This window comes from Cyprinodon tularosa, unplaced genomic scaffold (assembly GCF_016077235.1).
Source record: "Cyprinodon tularosa strain WSP-4 unplaced genomic scaffold, ASM1607723v1 ctg373, whole genome shotgun sequence".
In the NCBI taxonomy this organism is placed as follows: domain Eukaryota; kingdom Metazoa; phylum Chordata; class Actinopteri; order Cyprinodontiformes; family Cyprinodontidae; genus Cyprinodon; species Cyprinodon tularosa.
The window spans coordinates 327,040-349,511 of NW_024039089.1; the positions used below are offsets into that span (position 1 = coordinate 327,040).

The window sequence follows — 22,472 nt, forward strand, 5'->3', positions numbered from 1 at the left end:
TGGATTGATCTGCTATAAAACACTTGAGATTCATTATTGGACTTAATTCAGTTCAGTTTATTTGGATAACATGTTGACCTTTCAGCAGTCTGTGATAGTGAGCATGCACACAGAGATCTGCAGCGTCAGGGAAGTCACTGGTGGGAACCTTCCTCAAGTGTTTCATGTGTATCCGCCTGTTTGAACTGTTGTTGAACTGTAGAAGGATGAATATGGTCCAAAATGCTTTGCGTAGGATCTTTAAATTGCTTTCTGAGTCAAACAATATGCATCTTGCTTCATTTTATTGTTATTTTAGTAAAACATCTTTTCCTGAGCTCATTTCATTGGCAATCATCTACAATTCTCCACTTAATCCATCGAAATGCAGAAGAAACATTTATTTCCTTATTGACCAGACTATAAACTCTTCTTAAGACTTTTTTGCGTTATTTAAATCATAAAAACTTCCAGAATAAAGACTAGAATACAGAAAATAAACAATGTAACCCATAACATGTAAAAATCCGATTTATTATATATTTTTTTATATCAACATGTGTTTGTGGGCTATAATCTATAGTAAAAGAGCAGCGTTTTTTAACCAACCACAGGCAGGAACCAGTAACCATTTATGATTAAGTGTTGCTGATGTTGAATCAGCAGAGAATCAAAGTGTTGGATTTAGAACAACAGAAGAACCGAGAAGAAAACCAAACTTCGATAATCAACCTTGATCCACTTTGGTTTCATTTACCTTAGTTTTGAACTCTAATCTTTAAAAGTTCCAGAAATCTCTGTGTTATAGTGAAACGATGCTTATTTCGAAATAAAATATTAAATAAATTATCGAATGCAAACTACAGCCAACACAGAAACAGCAAAACAATGTCCGCCATGATTCTATCAGTTTCCCACACTGGAAAAAGTTTAAATCTAGATAAGTCATTTTTTCTTAAAATAAGTGCATTTGTTCTTGGATTGAGGAGGTAAAAGAGACATTTTGCCAATGAAACAAGATCATTTACACTTAAAATAAGAAAACACAATTGCATTGTCTTATTTCAATTGCACATTATCTAACTATCTTATTTTAAGCTTAAAAATCCTCATTCCATTGGCAAACTATCTCATTTACCAACTCAAAATAAGGGTAAATGCACTTAATTTAGGACATTTTTACTCATTTCTTGATGGTTTTTCCAGTGCAAAGTCTTCATCCTGTATGTTTTTTATTCTCTGACAAAGTATGACTTTATTGTCTCTGTCCGTTCTGATCAGGTGGTTTCAGGAGCTCCTGCAGATCTCCCTGCTGAGCCAGCTGGTAGGGTAGCTGGAGCTTCTGGTTCATCTGGCTGCGCAGAGCTGGGCAGCAGTCTATTAGCAGCCGACATACATCTGTGTGACCCTGTCCTGCAGCCTGAGAAATAAACAAAGAAATGATCACAGGCAACGATTGATCAAAGGTCATTCTGTAAAACGGCTTGACTACTCTTACAGAGAAACTGATTAGAGATCTAGCGTGATTTTCAACCTGGTTCCAAGCCAGTAAGTTGTCTTTGAATGTGAAAAAATGCAATTTTATGGTTTTTGATTTGCACAAAAATTATGCAGTTGATGAAATAAGAATTAAGTTACCACTGTTTGTTTTTTTGGGTGTTTAACTTGAGGACAAACTCCTTTGCAGCGAACAAATTGGTACAGTCTGCAAAAAAGTCACTAAATCTCTCGGTATTTTGAGAAGGATTAGAAATTTTTTTCACAATAACTCAACTCAACTTTATTGTCAAATGTGCTACATGTAAACATACAACACAGATGAAATTTCCGTCCTCTCAACCCCACGGTGCATAATAAAATATATATATATATATATATATATAAAATGAACCATAGCATAAAAATAAAAACCTAAGATATAAAAATAAATATTAAAATATTAAAATATGTAAACAGTAGCAGGGCAGGGAGGGAATTGAGCATCCTCACTGCCTGGTGGAAGAAGCTGTAATAAAGTAATGTTAACTTTATATTATTAATAATCTATCCATACCTGTCATATTGGAATTTTGTTTGGGCCAGTACAGGTTCTAGTTATCTTTAAAAAATCCTACTTTTGCAAAAAGTGTTTGTTAGCTTACACTGCAAAAACGATCTAGAAATAAGTAAAAAAAATGTTTAAATTAAGTGTATTTATCCTTAATTTGAGTAGGTAAATATGATGATTTGCCAATGAAATTAGTATCTTTAGTCTTAAAATAAGATAATTAGAAAATATCAACTTGAAATAAGACAATGCAATAGTTTTTTCTTATTTTAAATGTAAATTGCCTTGTTCCATTGCTAAAGTGTCTCACTTTCATCCTCAATTCGAGAAAAAAACGCACTTATTTAAAAAAAAAAAATGACTTACTTAGATTTCCATTTTTTTGCAGTGTAGCAACATTTTTTAAAGTTGATACAGCTAGTAGTTTCCTTTTCTCGAAATTACAGCTATTGAATATTTATAAAATTAACATTTATCAAACATGTACCTTTGTTTTTATGATAAAACAAGGTCAGTCTCCTGATAGTTTCAAAAATGATTTTATTAAGAACTAAAAAAGTCAATTTTTATAATACTAGACAAGCTTTGTCTTTTCATTTACCATTAAGTATTAAAACTCAAGTGCAATTCTCTCTTCTGCATCGTGGTGCAAAACTATGGAATGAATATAGAAAATATTTGGAATTTTCAGAAATAAATGGTAGAAAGTCTTTGAAGAAAATTATCCAAAATAAAAAAAGACAGTGATGTATGACTTTAGAAACATCGACTCCCTGAAATCTAAAAGTTAAAATCTAAAGAAAAATGTTACTGTACCTGTGTTTTCTGTTTTCTCATGTCTTTCATAATGTGAGTTGCCGGATGTTTTGTTGTTTTAGGGGTGTGGCCTTTGGTTATAAGCTCTATGGGGTTTCTGTCACACTCCATCACATTTCTTATTTTATTGATGTATTCTGAGTTTCTATTTAGATTTGTGAAAAAATAAAATAAAAAAACGGTAGCACGGCTAATGTTATACCTTGTGTAAAGGATTTGCACCATCATCGTCACAGAGTGAAGGGTCGGCTCCGCATCGCAGAAGGAGCCCAACCACATCAAGATGGCCGCAGTAAGCTGCTCTATGGAGTGGCGTGGCCCCGCCCGGCGTCTGGGGCAATGGACACGCTCCGTTCTCCAGGAGAAAGGCGCAGACAGAGAGATGGCCGTTACGGCTCCCGTAGTGCTGAGGAAAAAAAAATAAAAAATTCACTCATTTATGTAACACTATGTGACACAAAATGTGTCACTTATAAAACTATTTAAAAGCTAAACATAACGGAAAACAGAAACATAAGAAAAATAAAACGCCTACGATGAGAGGTTTGTTTTAAAATTGACCAAGTCTTAAGACAGACAATTTTTTTGTTTACTGATATAACTGGCCTGCTTAAGATAACGGGGGGGGGGGGGGGGGGGAACACAGATTTTAGGACAAGATTCTTTTTTTAAATAGAAATTTTCCAACTTTCAGGACAATATGGTCTGATAAAGAATACATTTATGTACATTTTTAAGCAAGAATGATTTCCCTAAGACTTTAATGGCAAACAATGGAGATAGAATCTGTGCCTATTTGAACATATTTTGAGTGTCAAAAATAAAAAATTGTAGAATAATATCATCTGGGAAAAATTTTTCTGATTTGGACAAGTTAATACAGTGGGAATGCAGACAATCAGTTAAAAGCAGCATGACTAAACTCTAATATTGTAACATTAGAGAAAAACAGCAAAACAGAACACATTCGTTTTAAGGCTTCATACCATTTTTTTTTTAAGTTTTTTAGTTATTTTTTATAAAATCAAATCAATTAAATTAAATCAATGCAAGCAAATGTTTGTAAGGAGTTGATGGCAGAAAATCCAGCTGTTTAGAGGTAATCTAAAGAGGTTGGGTTGGAGCTAAAAAAAAAAAAAAAAGTCAGCTTTAAAAAAAAAAAAAAAAATTTGTTTCAACTTTGTTATATTGTAATGTCTTTTGATATTTTTTGTAATTATTTCCTCCAATTCCATGACGAAACTTCATCTTTCTTTTACGGTGACTCTCAAACTGCACAAATTATTAGCTCATTTAAAACAGGGCGGATCTAAAGCTGTTTACACTTCTTATCCTTTACAAACTAAATCTTTGTACATCAACCGCAACAGTCATCTCAGATCAGTTCAAAATAAAGTTATTAATGCCAAAGGAAGACAAACTGTTTTATTTTCGTCATACGGAAGTTTATTTACAGAGATGTTGTGCTTGGCGACGGCTGTGGGCAGGAAGAGTCTTTTATAGTTTGTCTTCCTGCAGATCTGAATGAACCTCGAATCAAACCCAGAGCTAGAAACCAATTAGATTTACTCAGCTACAGTTACTGACTAACTTTTAGAAAAATAATAAAAATAGTTTTATTGTACGATACTTTTTATATTACTTAATATATTTTTTGTGCCAAGCTCCATCTTATATCAGAGATCTGATTGTTCCTTATGTTCCTAACAGAGCACTTCGCTCTCAATCTGCAGGTTTACTAGTTGTTCCTAGAATTTCTAAAAGTAGAATGGGAGGCAGATCTTTTAGTTCTCAGGCTCCTCTCCTGTGGAACCAACTACCAGTTTTAGTCCGTGAGGCAGACACCCTGTCTACTTTTAAGGCTAGGCTTAAAACTTTCCTTTTTGATAAAGCTTATAGTTAGAGTTTCATCTATCTCGTTCAATCTCTAACGTTGTGCTCTCTCTTTTTCTCATAGTAGCTTTGCTTCATCTGTTCCTGTTTAGCTGTGACTCCATCCTGGAGAGAAATATCAGCTGTGCTGCTGCCATCAACACCTTTGTTTATAGATGTTCGAGATCGGCCTGTTTTTCAGTGTAGTCCTGTTTCTCTGACTGTGACTGGCTGGATGTGCTCTCTTCATCCTCTGACATGGGAACTGGCTCGGAGCTTGTCTGCCTTGCTGTGTGTTTCCTGGACGGGGCCGCCTTTTACAGCTGCTTTTTGTGTCTCTGCTTCTGTCTCCTTGAACCCCAGTCGGCATCAGCAGATGGCCGCTCACACTGAGCCCGGTTCTGCTGCAAGTTTCTTCCTGTTAAAAGGGAGTTTTTCCTCTCCACTGTCGCTACAAGCATGCTTAGTGTGAGTGTAATCACTCCCGCCGGCACCACAAAGTTCTCGTGACCATCCGCCGAAGTTCTCGCCAATTCTCGAATAGTGTCCCCCTTGCTCTTTGTCGGGAAACTGCTGTGCGTCCGTAGAAATTCCAGACCGACGGTGTAGAAAGCATAGCCTCGTGAGACCATCCTGATCTCGCGAGCTTTCAAGGTTTCACTCGCTAATCAGTCTGGAGACTCTCCGTTAAAGAAAATTTGGAGCCGTTCACCAAACGAACGTCCAATCAGCGTTGGCTTTGAGGCGGGTTGAGGTGTGACGCAACGAGAAGCGCGACAGTTCAGTCTAAAGAACATGGCGGCTTCAGCCGATGAAACTAGCGTTAGCGTGGCTATCGAGCAAGTTTTATCGGAATTACAGAGTATTTCTTCACTGAAAGAAGAGCAAAACACTGCTCTGGAGGCTTTTCTCAGAGGAAAAGGTGTTTTTGCTCTTCTCCTGACTGGTTTCTGCAAGAGTTTGATCTATCAATTGGCTCCTCTTCGTCGTAGCTCTGTTGGTACGTCATATGCCTCGTTGATCTGATTGGTTTATTTGGCCCGTCTATCACCAACATAGGCCAATCAGCTAACCAGTATTTTCGCCCCTTCCCAAAATTACTTCAACAGAAGGTTTCCAGATGGATATGCGGAGCAAATCCGTCTGGAATCCATTTTTCCTCATAATTAATAGTTTGTCTTTATGCTTATGTCACTCTGCCAGATTCTGATGGTCAAACTCGTTTTCCTATCATATTTTCAACCATTTCCCAGTTTAAATCTTTCACTTCACGATACTTTTCTGCTTCTTTTCTTTTTATCAAAAATAAATAAATAAATGTATGTGCACAAATAAGTAATAGTATTAACCATACATGTAAAAAGAGTTTTATGGGGCCCCCAGGAACTTGGGGCCCTAGGCAACTGCCTGTTAATACTAGGTAAATGGTAAATCCCCAGACTCACCAGAGCTGTGTACCCAGCTGAATCTCTGCTGTTTGCATCAGTCCCCTTCTGAAGCAACTGCCTCACTCTCAGCAGGTCTCCATCCATTGCAGCTGACCAGATACCTGCAGAAATTCATTACACTTTACTTTTATGGCTGCAACTACAAGCCAGAGGATTTAAATGTGTTGAATTATCTTCAACATGCAAAGCAAACCTCTTTCAAAATCCATTTCCTCCAAAGTCTGATGAACACTGGAGGAGACTGGATAGGAGCAACATGAACAATGGTGTTTGTCAGACATAGCTGTAACTGGAGGGACAGTTTTCTAGATCTTCAAAAAGGCATAAACTTTAAACATCAGTTTACAACTTTCCTGTCATGCATCAAGGCTACACACAGAACCCGCCATAGGCTCAGGCTTTTTAACAAGCTGCAATATCAAGGGTGCGAAAACATTTCAGAAAACGATGGCTTTTGCTGTAATGTGATAAACAGAAAGCGGTTTGAAGTGCATGAACAGAAACTGGTCTGAAAGAAAACGAAGGAGCTCAGAATGGCTGGAAGCTAGCGCTGCAGAGTGGGTGCGCACCATTCTAAAACCGGCGAGGCAGCCGGTTTAATGGGCGGGTTTTTTTTTTTGTTTTTTTTTAAGACGTTTGAATTTGACCTGTCTGACATGTCTTTACAAATTTTCACTGGTTGTAACCTCTTTTGCTAAAATGCGCTTCACTTTGTATATAGCGTGGGGCAATTATTTGATTTGAGAGATTAATTTAATTTTTATGAGGATATAATTTCAGATTTAAAAGTACTTGGATTTTTTTTTTTTTTTTTCACAAAAATGCTCCTTGGGCCTCCACAGATCAGATTGACATCATTCACCTTCATTACTTTTTGTTCTTATATGTCTTTTTCGGCCTGTTTCTCTAACTGTGACTAACTGGATGTGCTCTCTTCATCCTCTGACATGGGAGCTGGCTCAGAGCTCGTCAGCCTGGCTGTGTGTTTCCTGGACAGGGCGGCCTTTTACAGCTGCTTTTTTTATCTCTGCTTCTGTCTCTTGAACCCTCAGTCAGCCTCAGCAGATGGCCACTTACACTGAGCCTGGTTCTGCTGGAGGTTTCTTCCTGTTAAAAGGGAGTTTTACCTCCCCACTGTCACCACAAGCATGCTTGGTGTGAGGGATTGCCTTCTAGTCATAGAGTCAATGCAATCAACTGGTTTTCCTTAGATAGAAAACTTTGAATCATTTTGACTGGATGATCTGGTAAACTGTAAAGTGCCTTGAGATGACATGTGTTGTGAATTGGAGCTATAGAAATGAATTAAATTTTTATAACTAATAAACTAGGTCACTGTGTTCAAACCACTAGCTGCAAAGATTTTATCTGTTATATTTACATTGTTTTTTGTGAAACATGATTAAAAGACAAATAGCTTTTTTATTGTCATTTTGTTATTAAAAAACTTAAGAGGGAAAAAAAACTATTAAATAATCAGTTTATGTAGGAACAAATGGGAGAATCGATTTTTAGCCATGATTTCTAGGGAGAATATGTAAACTACATTATTGGTGGGAACTTTTATGATCTATTGGGGCCTTTATCGCAAATGATGGCAAATCTTAAAAAGGCTAATAAACAAAACATTTGAACTTTATTTTTGGTTGAACACATTTTTCTAAATGACTTTATATGTGTGAGAAGCAAGTTAAACCTTGAGCTATTTAGAGGAACCAAATAAACTAAACAGCCTAATTTTAGGGATCCAGAGGAAGCCAGGGCACCTAGAGGGAACCATGGGAGGTTACCTCTACACAAAATTAATAAGGGGGGCGAGTTTTTTGTTTTGTTTTTATGAGAGCACTGGGAAAAAAACAAACACACCAAAAATAAAGAGACAAACAGGGCAAGAGCATATCATTTAATATATTAATTGAGCCACAAAGTGAAGGTTGCAGACTTCTGATCTAACAGATGAAAACTGTGATCCTATCTTGGTACAACTGAAGTAATATCTAACTGCTATTTAAAAATAACGATGAAATCATGAAATATTAAAATTAGTCCAAGGGACAAATCACAAGTTACTGTATATTCTGTCAGCACATATCAACATAATGCATTTATTTAGTATTACACTAGAACAGTTGATCTAAAAAGCAACATTTTCTTAAAAATAGTCTGTCTGTTTAACTAACTAACTAACTAAATAAATAAATAAACAAACAAACAAATAAATAAATAGCTAACTTACTAACCAACCAACTAACTAACCAGTTATCATCTTCAGCCGGGTTAATCCACGGCTAACTGTTAAGGCACACGCCCTATGGTCTGACGTATACTACGTCTTTACGTAGAGACCCTCAGCCAATAGCAGAGTGTCATTTACAAAGCATACTTCAGGTGCAGTCTACAGTATGCGTTTCAAATAATGTTTGTCTGATAAATAATAAAAACTGTTTTTTAAGGGGTAACATAATTATTTGTTGATATGTAAAAGTGTTATATCTACATTTAAGTAAGTAAGAGTCAAGATACTGTCATAGAAAAGGTTAGTTTAAGTCACCGTGCTGGTATTGTCACAATTCTTTTTATTTTTTTACACCTTTTCGTCTAGTAAACAGCGGTTTTATGGAGTACATATGGATTACCTTACAGCAGAACTATTATACGGCATGTAGCCGACTCATAAACATATCAGGCGCTTTTACTGCTATCGATAAAGAATAAAATTAAACCGAAGCTGACTTTTTCGAGAAGTATTGAAGGCATCTTTTTTCTCTCGTGTTATTGTGTGATGTAGCTAACTGCTCAGCTTCATGTCTTTTTCTCAGAGCAGCAACTGGCTCAAAAACTAAAATAATAGTTTATTGTTCTAAATTACAGGAACTCGGTTAGAACCAAAGAGCACAAAATAATGAGAAGAGTTACCCTGTTTGTTAACGGGACGTCTAAAAATGGCAAGGTAGGTGAAAAGTCAGGCAGTTTGAGTAAATGTGGGAGGCTGGGCCGCAGAATGACTGGCTGTTTCCCCCTCAGAGCTAATCAAGCTGCATCATCATGAAAAACTATCTCTATTCTGCTACAGCTTTCAGATTTATAGGCTAATAGCGCTGAGGAGGCCGTTGAACCTTGCTCATTTCCATGTTTAATACCTAAACACAGTTCAGACTGGAAAAAACATCTAGAAATAAGTAAAAAAAAATCTTAAATTAAGTGTATTTACCCTTAATTTGAGTAGGTGAATGAGATAATTTGCCCTTGGAATCAGTATTTCTTCTCTTAAAATAATATTAGATAATATGCCCTTAAAATATGACAATGCAATTGAGTTTTCTTATTTTAAGTGTAAATTGTCTTGTTTTTTACCTCCTCAATCCAAGAACAAAAGCACTTATTTTATGAAAAATAATTTCTTTTTTTTTCTCCAGTGCATCTCAACTTTATTTTTTTTCTTCACAGGTTGTAGCAGTTTACGGGACCTTGTCTGACTTGCTGTCAGTAGCGAGCAATAAGCTGGGGATCAAAGCCTCCTGTTTGTACAATGGGAAGGGTGGCCTCATAGATGACATAGCCCTGATCCGGTAAACTCATTCATATCCTTAGATTAGAGTGCTGAATGTTTTTATACCCGAGTACAGTTGCCCCGCCCACCTTATTCAAATCAGACCAAATCTGTTTCAAACGTTTGTGCAGCAAAACTTTTCGTTTTCATTTTAAAGATATAAAGAAATGTTTCTAGAGGTCATCAAATGTCAACCCCCCCCCCCACCATCACCACCACCTTCTTCAAATCAGATGAAATGGGTGTCAATTAACTCAACTCCATTTGTGCAGGTTCACGCAGCAAAAATTTTCACTGCGCAAACGTAGCACAATCGTTTTCACACCAATTTTGTCTGATTTCATAAAAGGGGAAGGGGTTGACCTTTTGACCTTTACCTTTTCTTTAAAGCCGGGCGTACACTGCGATTTTTTTTTTTTTTTTTTGTCGTTGCACGCAGGTACTGCTCACGCTGTACGACTAATCGCAGGGTTCATTCGTACAGTGTGAGTTCACCGCTCACAATTTATGTTCGGCCCGACGCTCTCATGCGATCTACCTGCTCATGCTGTATGACTAAAAAATCACGTCGGACTCAGATGGAGCTGCTCTTACTCGTCTATCTAGAAGCCAAAGAAATAGAAGGGGAACATTGAGCATAGTAGATTGAAACGCGTTGCATCGGCAATTTGTGCAATTTTGTGCTGAAAGCCCTAAAAAGAAAAGGAGACCACATATTTGGGAAAAAAAAGACATGGCTGAGCAAACATGGCTGCTACGGTCTGTCAATTTTACAGACAGAACTGCATTTCACTCATTTCATCCCACCCATGCTGCTGCGTTTACATCTGAGAGGAAGAATAAAAAGAGGAATCCTTGTTTGCGCCCTGAGCGATTTGCCCACGACGGTCGGGAGAAAATAAAATACGTTTCATATTTTCCCGACCTCATTGATTCCTGATCGAGAGGTTGCGTGAGAGGCTGATCGCCCCTCGTAACCCCCTGTACACTACACGACTCACGATCAGGTTGAAAGTCCGCCCGATCGAAAGATTCTCGCATGACTGGAAAATCGCCCCAAAAATCTCACAGTGTATGCCGGGCTTTATATCTTCAAAGCCAAAGCAGCACAAAGGAAGTTGAGTTATTTGACACCCATTTCGTCTGATTTAAAGAAGCTGGGGGGGGGGGGGGGGGGGGGGGGGGGGGGGGGGCTGGTTGATCTTTGAGGACCTCTAGAAACATTTGTTTATATCTTTAAAATGATGGTGGCATAAACAGAAATTTTTACTGCACAAACGTAGCACCAATTTGATCTGATTTGAAGAAGCTGGGTGGGGCAACTTCACTCAGGTTGTTTACCTCTGTTTTTGTCTGTGTTTATCCTCAGAGATGATGACTTACTGTACGTGTCGGAAGGAGATCCGTTTATTGGTGAGCATTGTTTGCTGGAGGACACTCCTCTGCTGACAGGCAGATGGGGAACATCTGGTAAACATCTGTTTTCTCATCCACAGACCCACAGAATGAAGTCCACTTTCCATCTGATCAGCCTGGAGCCCACACTGACTGGCTCACACTGAACATCGGTGGCCGCCTCTTTACCACCACAAGGTGTTAAGCTGATCGTTCAATTAAATTTTTCACTTTAGGACACCCCTTTAAAAATGCCAGCTTTGTTATCCTTTGAAATCTAACTCCAGAAAGCTCAAGAATAACTTAAATAAACTAAAATAAACAGAGTTAGGTTATATATGAACGTCTCTGTCTGCAGGGGATCGGTCCGTATTCTGAAAGGGAAATAGTGAGAGGCAGATGCAAACCTATTAATTCAATTCAGTTTATTTCTATAACGTCAATTCACAACACATGTCATCTCAAGGCACTTTACAGTTCAGCAGATCATCCAGTCAGATTGATTTAAAGTTTTCTATCTAAGGAAAACCAGTTGATTGCATCGACTCATTGACTCGAAGGCAATCCCTCACACTAAGCATGATTGTAGCGACAGTGGAGAGGAAAAACTCCCTTTTAACAGGAAGAAACCTCCATTAGAACCAGGCTCAGTGTGAGCGGCCATCTGCAGAGGCCCACTGGGGTTCAAGGAGACAGAAGCAGAGATACAAAATGCAACTGGAAAAGGCGGCCCTGTCCAGGAAACACAGCTCCCATGCCAGAGGATGAAGAGAGCACATCCAGCAAATCACTGTCAGAGAAACAGGACTACACTGGAAAAAAAAAAAGACCTCGAACATCTATAAACAAAGGTGTTGATGGCAGCAGCCAATCAATAAAGGATGATCCCATATTTTAAGGAATGGATGGCAACTAGGGCTGGGTATTTTCGCCAAAGTCCTGAATCGATTCGATTTTGATTCATACAGTTCTAAATCAATTAATTTCGATTTGATCTGTTTTTACAACAACGAAAGTGGTTCAACTTTGTTTCAAAATACTCATGTTATTTTGTTTTTTCCCGTCACATTAAACACAAAGTGCAAACTTGTAAATCAGACAGTTTAAACCTGAGATGTGAACAAAACTGTCTCAAAAGTGCAAACTTGTTTGTGAAAAGTGAAAAAGTGACGCCTCACTCGAGCAAGCAGGTGTGACACAGCAGACATGCATGAGCTGCATTATCTCCACTGCACAAACCATATGTGCAGCGTTGTCTGTAACAACTACAGGATGTTTTCTGGTCAGCCCTCTTTGCAGTTTGTCTTGAGTCCTGTTGGGAAGTCAGCACATATATAGTGTACTCGGATGAGGCCGTTATGTAGAATTTTAGCTTAAATGCAAAAGCTATGGGGGTGGTACGAGGGGGTATTAGGGCCAGGCTAGAGATTTTTTTTATTTTGAGAATAAAGTCGTAACATTACTAGAATAAAGTCATCATACAACAACCTGTTTACGAAAGAAAGCGTCGAGCTCCGACCAGCTCCACCAATCAGCAAGCTGAGTTCACTTTGACCCACTGCCCAATTTGATTCGCTAAAAGATTTCTTTATTTGTCAAACCAGAGTATAACTTCACATAATGCTCGACATTTCTCATTTTATTTGAGAAAATGCTTCTTGTAAGAGTTGTCATAAAATACAACTTGTGTCTCGCAATTTTATAACTTTATTCTCTTAACATTACGACTTTATCCTCATAATAGGACTTTTTTCTCGTAATTTTATGACTATTCTCTTTGCAACTTGTTTCTCATAATTTTACAACTTTCTTTTCTCTTAAAATTACGACTTTATTCTTGTAAAGTTACGATTTTATTCTCATAATTGTATTACTTTATTTTCATAATACGACTTTTTTTTTTGCAATTTTATGACTATTCTCGTTGCAACTTTATTCTCGTAATTTTGCAATTTTATTCTCAAAATCGAAGTATTAGCCTGGCCCTAATACTCAGTCGTAGTGGTGGAACTATGATGCTGTGGGAGTTGTTTTGTTTTTTTCCTAAAGGTGAGCAGAGGGTAACCTCCTGCTAGCAGGAATAAAACCTTTCTGTTATCAAAAACTTAAAGCTTTAATTAGCTCTTTGTTAACCTTCTCTAATCTGTTGTTTAGGAGTACTTTGGTCAGCAAGGAGCCGGAGAGCATGCTCGCTCACATGTTCCGTGAGAAAGGTACCAGACATTGTTTGATTTTCAGCAACCTTTTTATTCAGGGGTCCCTTTTTAACGTGTTTCTGTGTGACTCCAGATGTTTGGGGGAACAAACAGGACAAACACGGGGCTTACCTGATCGACCGCAGCCCTGAGTACTTCGAGCCCATTCTCAACTACTTGAGACACGGTCAGCTCATCGTCAATGAAGGAATAAATATGCGAGGTAAGCTTCCAGAGGAGACTTTAGATCGTCTCCAACACTCAGTCGATCATGGATGGTTTGATAGTTCTGAATGATTTCCAGGGGTCCTGGAGGAGGCGCGCTTCTTTGGAATCGAGCAGCTGGCTGAACAGCTGGAAGCAGCAATCAAGGTATCATCAAATACCAATAAAATAATCCCCCCCCCTTTGCTTTCGTCATTTTCTCCTCTCACAAGTTTTCCTTTTTTATCATTAAAACAGAACTCCCAGCCCCCCGAGGACCACTCACCCATTTCCAGAAAAGAGTTTGTCCGTTTTCTTTTGGCGACTTCTACCAAGTCGGAGCTCCGCTGCCAGGTGAAGCTAACTCAAAAAAATAGTTTCCTCTTCTCCATAACAGCTACATGGAATAGATATTAACCTTGCTGCTTTTGCTGTCCTTAGGGTCTTAACTTCAGCGGTGCTGATTTGTCCCGACTTGATCTACGTTACATCAATTTCAAGATGGCTAACCTCAGCCGCTGCAATTTGACGCATGCTAATCTGTGCTGCTCCAATCTGGAGCGGGCTGACCTTTCCGGAGCCAACCTGGACGTAAGTGTGAAAATAAAAAGACATTTCTATAGAAACATTACCACCAAAGTACGGAAGAGCATTAGGGGCACTGGAAAAACAAAATGCTAACCGATTTTTATATGTGATATGAGTTTAATATGGAAAAAAAAATCAGAATTCTGACTTTAATCTCATAATTCTGTGTAAAATGTCAGAATTCTGACTTTTAAACTCAAATAACATAAAATAAAAAAATCTGTTAACTTCTTTATATTTATCCCCATTTTCCTTATTCCTCTTCTGTAGAGTAAGTCAGAATTCTGATTTTAATCTCAGGATTCTGACTTTAATCCCAGAATTTTTAGATTAATGTCAAGATTCTCAGCAAAAAAGTCAGAATTTTGATTTTAATCTCGGGATTCTGACTTTTATCTCAGAATTTTGAGATTAATGTCAAGATTCTCAGCAAAAAAGTCAGAATTCTGATTTTAATCTCAGGATTCTGACTTTAATCTCAGAATTTTGAGATTAGTGTCAAAATTCTAAGCAAAAAAGTCAGAATTTTGATTTTAATCTCGGGATTCTGACTTTAATCTCAGAATTTTGAGATTAATGTCAAGATTCTCTGCAAAAAAGTCAGAATTCTGATTTTAATCTCAGGATTCTGACTTTAATCCCAGAATTTTTAGATTAATGTCAAAATTCTAAGCAAAAAAGTCAGAATTCTAAGATTAAATCAGAATTTTGACTTTTTTTTTTGTCTCACATTAAACTCAAAAAAAAAAAAAAAGCAACTTTTTTTTCTTTCCAGTGGCCCCAATTCTCTTCCGTACCAAAGAGATGATGTTTTTTATTTTTATTTTGTTTTGTTCCTTTGAAGGGTGCTAATTTACAAGGAGTCAAGATGCTCTGCTGCAACGCTGAGGGAGCATCTCTAAAAGGATGCAACTTTGAGGATCCATCCGGACTGAAGGCCAACCTCGAAGGCAACTTCTTTTGCAGATATTAATTAAAAGAACAGATTTCATCCACATGCTACTCCTTCTAATCTCTTTGCTTCCGTGATCAGGTGCAAACCTGAAAGGAGTTGACATGGAAGGAAGCCAGATGACGGGCATCAACCTGCGTGTGGCCACTCTGAAAAACGCAAAGCTGAAGAACTGCAACCTGCGGGGGGCCACTTTAGCGGGGACAGATCTGGAGGTGAGAAAAAGCTATCAGAGGATGATTAGCATTACAGGAAGCCACAGAGGCTGTGTCACAGGGCAAGCAACCGTTCTTAAAGGTTAGAAATAAACACAGGTTTGAATAGAATGAATCTCAGTTTAGTATGGTGGAAAAAGTCAGAATTCTGATATGGGGCCAAAATGGTAGCTTTAATATTTGCAAATGTGTGTGGAGAGTTGTGTTTCTGTATCTCGATGTGTGTGTGTGCAGTGGGATTTGAAAATGTGTAAATAAATCTGTAAATGTGTGAGGAGATTTGTGTGTCTGTACAACAATCTGCAAATGTGTAAAACTACTTGTGTGTAATCCGTTTTGCAAATGTGTAAAAAATCCACAAATCTGTATTCAGATCTGCAAATGTGTACTGAGACTTGCAAATGTGTAGATCAATCTGTAAGCACACACAGAGACACTTGTGTCTGAAGTATTTTCGCTTCAAGACCCAGAAATACAGACAAATCATTGGTTACAAGTCAAGCGGTTTTTCGGTTGGCTCTCTTTACACACGTGATTTTTGCTACTCTTCTGCCGCGTTAGATGCACAAATGTGTAGAAGGATTTGTATGTGTATTTTCGCGATTTGTAACCCCTTGCGCAGGGTCGCAGGCTCACATGCTGCCCTGACCGCAGGCTCACAGGCTCAAAGACAGCCTCTACCTTTTTTTTTCCTCCGCTGCAGGAGTTGACGTGACAAGGATGATATATTGATACCATTCAGTAAGGAAAAAATTTAATCTATTATTAAACAAAAGGTTACGGAAAGATGGCAGAAGCTGTGGGAAGAGCATAGAACTGGAAGTTGGCTTTATAGTATTCAAAGGAAAATTGGTGCAATGAGGAGAACGGAAAGGAATAAAAAAGAGGTTATATCTAGATTAAGTTTCGGAAACACGGGGTTAAATGGAAACTTATTTAGAATGGGAACAGGAGGTTGTGGTTTTTGTTATCAAGGGGAGACGGTGGAGCATGTTTTGTTGTTTTGTTATAAATATTCTATGGAGAGAAGGGTTACAGGAAAATAAATTACAGTTAAATATACAAGATATTTTGGGGGGGGGAATCTACTTATGATTATTCTTGTAATTTGATAAACAATCCTGAAAAAAACGAAATTGGTAGAAAGGATATAAGTTTATTTATGTAAATATTGTTAATATTTATTTTTATTTTTCAGTGGGAAAATACATAGCATCCCGATCCACACTCCACTGAAGTAGATGGTGGTAATGCACATCATAAAGTTGCTTGCCAACCGCCATAAAGCAGAAGAAGAAGAAACAGTTTTACTAATGCAAACTATAGGAAAAATTTAAGAAATATACTTACAGAAAGCTGACGGGATTCCATTGCTCTCAACTTAGCAGGTACAACCCCTAGGACCCCAGTAACGTCACGTACTGTACAATACCGCCAACTGGTGGTATGTGGCTGTATGTGAAGCAAGTTGTGCTGAACTGCCGCAGCAGAGAGAGGCTGTCTGTGAGCCTGCGGTCAGGGCAGCATGTGAGCCTGCGAGCCTGCGCAAGGGGTTACAAATCGCGAAAATACACATACAAATCCTTCTACGCATTTGTGCATCTCACGCGGCAGAAGAGTAGCAAAAATCACGTGTGTAAAGAGAGCCAACCGAAAAACCGCTTGACTTGTAACCAATGATTTGTCTGTATTTCTGGGTCTGGAAGCGAAAATACTTCAGACACAAGTGTCTCTGTGTGTGCTTACAGATTGATCTACACATTTGCAAGTCTCAGTACACATTTGCAGATCTGAATACATGTTTGTGGATTTTTTACACATTTGCAAATCTCAGTACACATTTGCAGATCTGAATACAGATTTGTGGATTTTTTACACATTTGCAAAACGGATTACACACAAGTAGTTTTACACATTTGCAGATTGTTGTACAGACACACAAATCTCCTCACACATTTACAGATTTATTTACACATTTTCAAATCCCACTGCACACACACAAATCGAGATACAGAAACACAACTCTCCACACACATTTGCAAATATTAAAGCTACCATTTTGGCCCCATATTCTGACTTTAATCTCAAAATTCTGACTTTAATCTAAAAATTCTGACTTTTTTTACTGTCAGAATCCAGTCAGATTTCTGACTTTAATCTCAAAATTCTGACTTTAATCTCCGAATTCTGACTTTAATCTCCGAATTCTGACTTTAATCTCAGAATTCTGACTTTAATCTCCGAATTCTGACTTTAATCTCCGAATTCTGACTTTAATCTCAGAATTCTGACTTTAATCTAAAAATTCTGACTTTTTTTGCTGTCAGAATCCAGTCAGATTTCTGACTTTAATCTCAAAATTCTGACTTTTTTCTCAGAAATCTGACTTTTTTTACTGTCAGAATCCAGTCAGATTTCTGAGAATAAAGTCAGAATTCTGACTTTTTCCCATACTAAGCTGAAATAAAATTTAAAAAGCAGTAAAATTATTTTTTTTCAGGTGGCCCTAATCATCTTCCGTAATTTGTGAGAGTCCACTTGTGCATGTAAAGTTTATCCAAAGAAAACAATGCTTAATAGTGGTTGTGAAGAGCCAAAGACCCGCCCCCCCAGAGCACCAAGGCAAGCGCTGGGGAACCCAAAACCCCAGATGTCCAAATTTATTAAAAAAATTATTAATAAAAAAATTTTAATGATTAGCTGTGTCAAAAGCTTTAGACCAATCTAAACGAAAAATAGATCCCGCAGCTTTATCATCACTACTTAATCGGTGGAAAACACCAACAGAAAAACCAACAGTTCTTCTACAGTCATAATTCATATTATGTCATATTATGAGCTTAGAGAAATCCCCCAGAAGACTCAGTAAAAAAAGCATCACATTGATAGCATCACATGTGGAGAGACCCCAACCTGGACCTAAAACACATCACCTTGGATGTTTTTATAAGTTAACATTCATTTAACCAGTTTTTGTTTTGGGCTAATGCTTTAATATTAAAGCAACGTGTATAGAAAAGTTGATCTAAAATTAATAATCTTTGTATGAAGAGTGGAATTCAGAAAGCCAGCTTGTTGCTGCTCCTCCCTCAGCTAGAAAAAGAAGCCAATGATTTTAACTTGAAAGGTTTTTCCAGTAGCATGGATTGAACTTATCATGTTTTGCTGTGGAATCCGTTATATTCCTGCTCTGAAAATATGTTTACTTTATTTTAATAGTAGTCTATTTTTTTTAAACTCTCAGTTGAAAGAAATAAGCGACAAAAAAGGTCCGTTTTATTAAAGATGAACTGATAAATCAGCCTGCCGGTATCCGAATATATTGGCTTTATTTTGTTCTTGTATCATGCATGTGATTAAAGATTTTACCTTGCTAAAAAGTCTTTGATCTTATTTTAAGATTAATAAACTTAGCAAAAGCAGATTCTGTTAATTAAACTCCATTTCTACTCTAAATAAGTGGAGTAATCTGCCAGTATTGGCAGATTATCGGCATTGGAGTGGGCTCATCTGTTAACTAGCTAAAGATTTTACACATGTTGATTTGTAATATATTTTAGATTCCCTCTTCATTGATTTTTTTTTTAATGTCTCTCCTCTGCTTGTGTTTTGCTCTCTTCATGCAGAACTGCGACCTGTCCGGCTGCGATTTACAAGAAGCCAACCTGAGGGGCTCCAACGTGAAGGGCGCCATTTTCGAAGAGATGCTGACCCCGCTGCACATGTCTCAGAGTGTCAGATAACTCGGCTCTCCTCTCTCATGATCTTCAGCGTGTCACTCAGAGCGTTCCTCCTCACCGTATCCACGGTTACCGTTCCCCTCCTTAAAGGCGACGGCGCGTGCGGCCCCTGGCATTCCGACAATATTATTTCAGCTTTAATTATCTTGCACTAGAACATTACCAGGGTCGACAGTGTATGTTTTTATACACATCCAGCTGCATTTATCACCAAAACTAAAGTAATCTTCCTCATCCGTGTGGCGTCTGGATGTAGTCCAGGGATTCTGCTTGTTAAATGTGTCATGTAATTTTGTATTTATTTTATTTTACTTGACATGTTGATAGTTCAAATCAGATGACATGTGACGGGGTTACTCTACTATACTCTGTCCGTATATAAAGGATTTCTGCTTAAGGGTGGAACTGAGCATTTCTGGATTTAACAAGCAATGCAAGCCAAAGCCATACAGCACCGCAGCACAGGCTGAAAGGCTACAGCTGCTTAAAGTGCTCCACAAAACTATGCTACAGCTTGATTATGCAATGTCCGATGTAGAGCTGTAAGGTTTCCTTGTTGCTTCTGTTTGTTTAGTGCTCTGTGAATCTACCTCCTCTATGGTTTAAGCGATCCACCGTCTTATGCATGTTAATGTTGCATGGCTTGTTGAGTGGTTAACGTGTGTTTGGAACCGTGCTCCACGTGCTCCCATCATCTGATCAGGCTTCGAACCTGTTTGCACACGTCCATTTTAATGTTACCCGGCATATCTTTTCACCGAAATGTGTTGGTGCTTTTTCTTATGTACAGTGATGTTAATGTAAAACAAATCCAGTGCTTCCAAAGCTTTGAGTGTCGCTCGATGTCGTACTCCATTTCAAAATCTCTTCCCCCTTTGTTTCCAGGTAGGTATGGAGGGAATATTGTTCCATCATTGTAGCATAAGCAAAAAACATGTTTTGTAATTTCAAATTTGGGGTTCAATCCAGAAATCAAACTTTGAAAAACTTTTTGTTTGCAAATTTTTCTATTTTTTTTTTTTTAAATGTGTTTGCAGATTGAATTTTACGAATTACATTCTTTTCAAATCGAGTTTCACAAATCACATCCTTACATAATTTACATTTCATTTTTGTTGACTTTTTATTTTATTTTTTTTTTACAAATTTTCTATTTTCAAATTTTCTTTTTGAAATTTCTGTTTTTCAGATTGAGTTTTAAGAACTGCATCTTTGCATTCTCGTCACATTTTCTCCACATTAAACCCAATACAAATGCTCACTCCTGACACGCACATTGACCAATAAAGATGTTAACATCCACACCGACCAATAGAAATGAGTCTTCACTCCTCACTCCAGAGCAAAGACCGCCACTATAGCAGAGAATGTGATCGGTAAAGCTCAATTTAAGAAAAAAAAATGAAATTCATAAAACTCAATCTGAAAATGAGACATTTTAAAAAATAAAATCAGAAAATATTAAAAATATTTGAAAAATAATATGTGGGGGAAAAAATCTGAGAAAAGAACAAAATTGCTCTAAAACCTTAAAAGTTTAATTTCAGGATTGCATTTTTTCCAAATTTCCTTTAACAAAATTATCTTTGTTTTTTTTCTTTTTTTCCATTTACAGCACTTGTTCTTTGCTTACAGCAATAATGGAGCAAATTTCCCTCCATAGGATGTTGGATCCGTTAGCGTATGAAGACCTTTGTTGCTGCAGCTCAGAGCTGCTCCGATGCAAAACTACAGCATTCATTCAGTCGGATCGTAGGCACCCAGCCTCTCAGACTGAATAATGAAGGCAATCATGTTGTGTTTTTATACTTGAGAGGCCAGGTCAAAGGAGAGCTATGGTTTATTTATTTTACCAAATTTCACTGAATGCAATATGGGTGACATCTGTCTTGTGGGATAAAGGCATCTCCTATTATTGCACTCAACCATGGAAGTATTTCCATGAGACTGTTATAAATAAACGGCTATTAACTTGGGAAATGTTGCATTTCTGTGACTGGGTCTTGTTGTTTTTAGTCATTACAGCGCATCTATAATAAATCATGAAAATTATTTTTATTGGGACTTATTTGGGGTGACAAGATGGTTTTCACTATCATTGTGATGTGATTCCTGAGATATATGAACCCCAAAATATATAATGAAGTAAATAAAAATACCATAACGTAAGTAGACATAGAATATATGTATCTAATACATCATTCAAATATTAAATCCACCTGTTAACTATAAAAGGCATAATTACATGTCCTGTTATGTAATCATAAATACAATTAAAATGATCAATTAGATAAAATAAATATCAGTAAAGTAAAACTATTTCACTCCATATGTATAAATAAATATAGTAATATTTATTTTAGCGGGTTCTGTTCCATTAATTTTTAGATTAACAGGCTGAAATGTGTTAAAACCATCAGATAGTTTTGCGTTATTTTGAAATAAAAATCAATTTAAACTCATCATCCTTTATTTTCGTACCTCTATATATCATCCAGTCCAACCCAGTCCCTATGGAATTAAGATACTTAGGGAATACAATTTAAGAATGTGAACATGAATATTGATGCTTTTTAAAAATAAAATAATATTTTAGAGTTCTGCATCACAATAAAATATTGAAACTGTTTACATTAGTCAGCTTACAGTTGCCATCATGAGTGAGTTTTGGACTTTATTAGATCAACACACAACAGAGCAAAGCTGAGAAGTGGCATAAAATCCTGAATAATTCTCTATAATGTACAATTTAAAAACATTACCTCATTAGTGATAATTTCTAGTTATTCCCATTTATTCCCCATAAATAAAATTCAGTGCAAAAAACTGCCTTGGAAAGTCACCTGTTTGGTGAACATTAATGAAAAAACAGCAGTTAAATTCACAAACAATAACTGAAGCTTTGAAGATCTCTCAGAGAAGGTTACCATCTGAAAATGTAAGAGGGGAGTGACCCAGTTGTAAACCTTTTATTTTATTTTCCAAATTTCTCTTTTTCAGATTTAGTTTAACAAATTACATTCTTCACTGATCACATACATGTTCTTCTCCCCACCTGTCCTGTGATATTATGAATTATCAAAGGTGTCAAGTAACAAAGTACAAATACTTCTTTACTGTATTTAAAGACACTATTTAGGTATCTATACTTTACTCCATTACTTGTTCTTCCTACTTCTGACTTCTACTCATTACATTTTCACACCAGTATCTGCACTTTCTATTCCTTACATTTTAAAACATTACTCGTTACTCTTGGCTTCGGTTTTATGTTCAGAAATACGATAATGATAGTGATAATTATCGTGAAAACGTGAACTCATCATGTTTGGATTGGACTCACTTGATGAGATGACTGGAGTCTGGTGTGCTATGGCTTGTTTGGAAAGAAAACCTGCAGCCACACGGCCCTTTCTGGAACCACTTTGACCCCCCAGATCTAATGGCTGAGCGGTCCACTGGCCCTACCCA

At 37.3% G+C, this 22,472-nt stretch overlaps 2 protein-coding genes across 3 annotated transcripts; one reads left to right on the forward strand and one right to left on the reverse strand.

Annotated features, from left to right (window-relative positions):
• Positions 1-1,119: 1,119 nt before the first annotated feature.
• Positions 1,120-6,474, reverse strand: ankrd39 (ankyrin repeat domain 39). Its single transcript, XM_038296618.1, has 4 exons — positions 6,356-6,474; positions 6,160-6,263; positions 3,045-3,248; positions 1,120-1,399 (listed from the first exon to the last, which is right to left on the reverse strand). Exons 1-4 carry the CDS (start codon positions 6,441-6,443, stop codon positions 1,235-1,237), a joined length of 561 nt encoding a protein of 186 aa, XP_038152546.1. The 5' UTR covers positions 6,444-6,474; the 3' UTR covers positions 1,120-1,234.
• Positions 6,475-8,932: 2,458 nt separating this feature from the next.
• kctd9a (potassium channel tetramerization domain containing 9a) lies at positions 8,933-20,403 on the forward strand. Of its 2 annotated transcripts, XM_038296634.1 has the most exons (12): positions 8,933-9,112; positions 9,610-9,731; positions 11,082-11,125; positions 11,209-11,305; positions 13,262-13,320; positions 13,397-13,525; positions 13,607-13,674; positions 13,765-13,860; positions 13,948-14,097; positions 14,939-15,044; positions 15,128-15,261; positions 18,888-20,403. In XM_038296634.1, exons 1-12 carry the CDS (start codon positions 9,065-9,067, stop codon positions 19,002-19,004), a joined length of 1,170 nt encoding a protein of 389 aa, XP_038152562.1. In that variant the 5' UTR covers positions 8,933-9,064; the 3' UTR covers positions 19,005-20,403. The 2 variants fall into 2 exon arrangements, with proteins under 2 accessions (XP_038152562.1, XP_038152561.1); XM_038296633.1 differs by having other exon boundaries at positions 13,607-13,860.
• The last annotated feature ends 2,069 nt before the right edge of the window (positions 20,404-22,472 follow it).

What these genes read in the sequence shown, in the direction of transcription:
- ankrd39 (XM_038296618.1), bottom strand. Translation starts at nt 6,443, where the DNA reads ATGTCTGACAAACACCATTGTTCATGTTGCTCCTATCCAGTCTCCTCC. An exon ending in CAGCTGGGTACACAGCTCTG is followed by an intron (nt 3,249 to 6,159) that starts GTGAGTCTGGGG and finishes TTTTTTCCTCAG; the next exon opens with CACTACGGGAGCCGTAACGG. An exon ending in GTGCAAATCCTTTACACAAG is followed by an intron (nt 1,400 to 3,044) that starts GTATAACATTAG and finishes TTTATTTCTCAG; the next exon opens with GCTGCAGGACAGGGTCACAC.
- kctd9a (XM_038296633.1), top strand. Translation starts at nt 9,065, where the DNA reads ATGAGAAGAGTTACCCTGTTTGTTAACGGGACGTCTAAAAATGGCAAG. An exon ending in GGACGTCTAAAAATGGCAAG is followed by an intron (nt 9,113 to 9,609) that starts GTAGGTGAAAAG and finishes TTTTCTTCACAG; the next exon opens with GTTGTAGCAGTTTACGGGAC. An exon ending in TGAAGGAATAAATATGCGAG is followed by an intron (nt 13,526 to 13,606) that starts GTAAGCTTCCAG and finishes AATGATTTCCAG; the next exon opens with GGGTCCTGGAGGAGGCGCGC.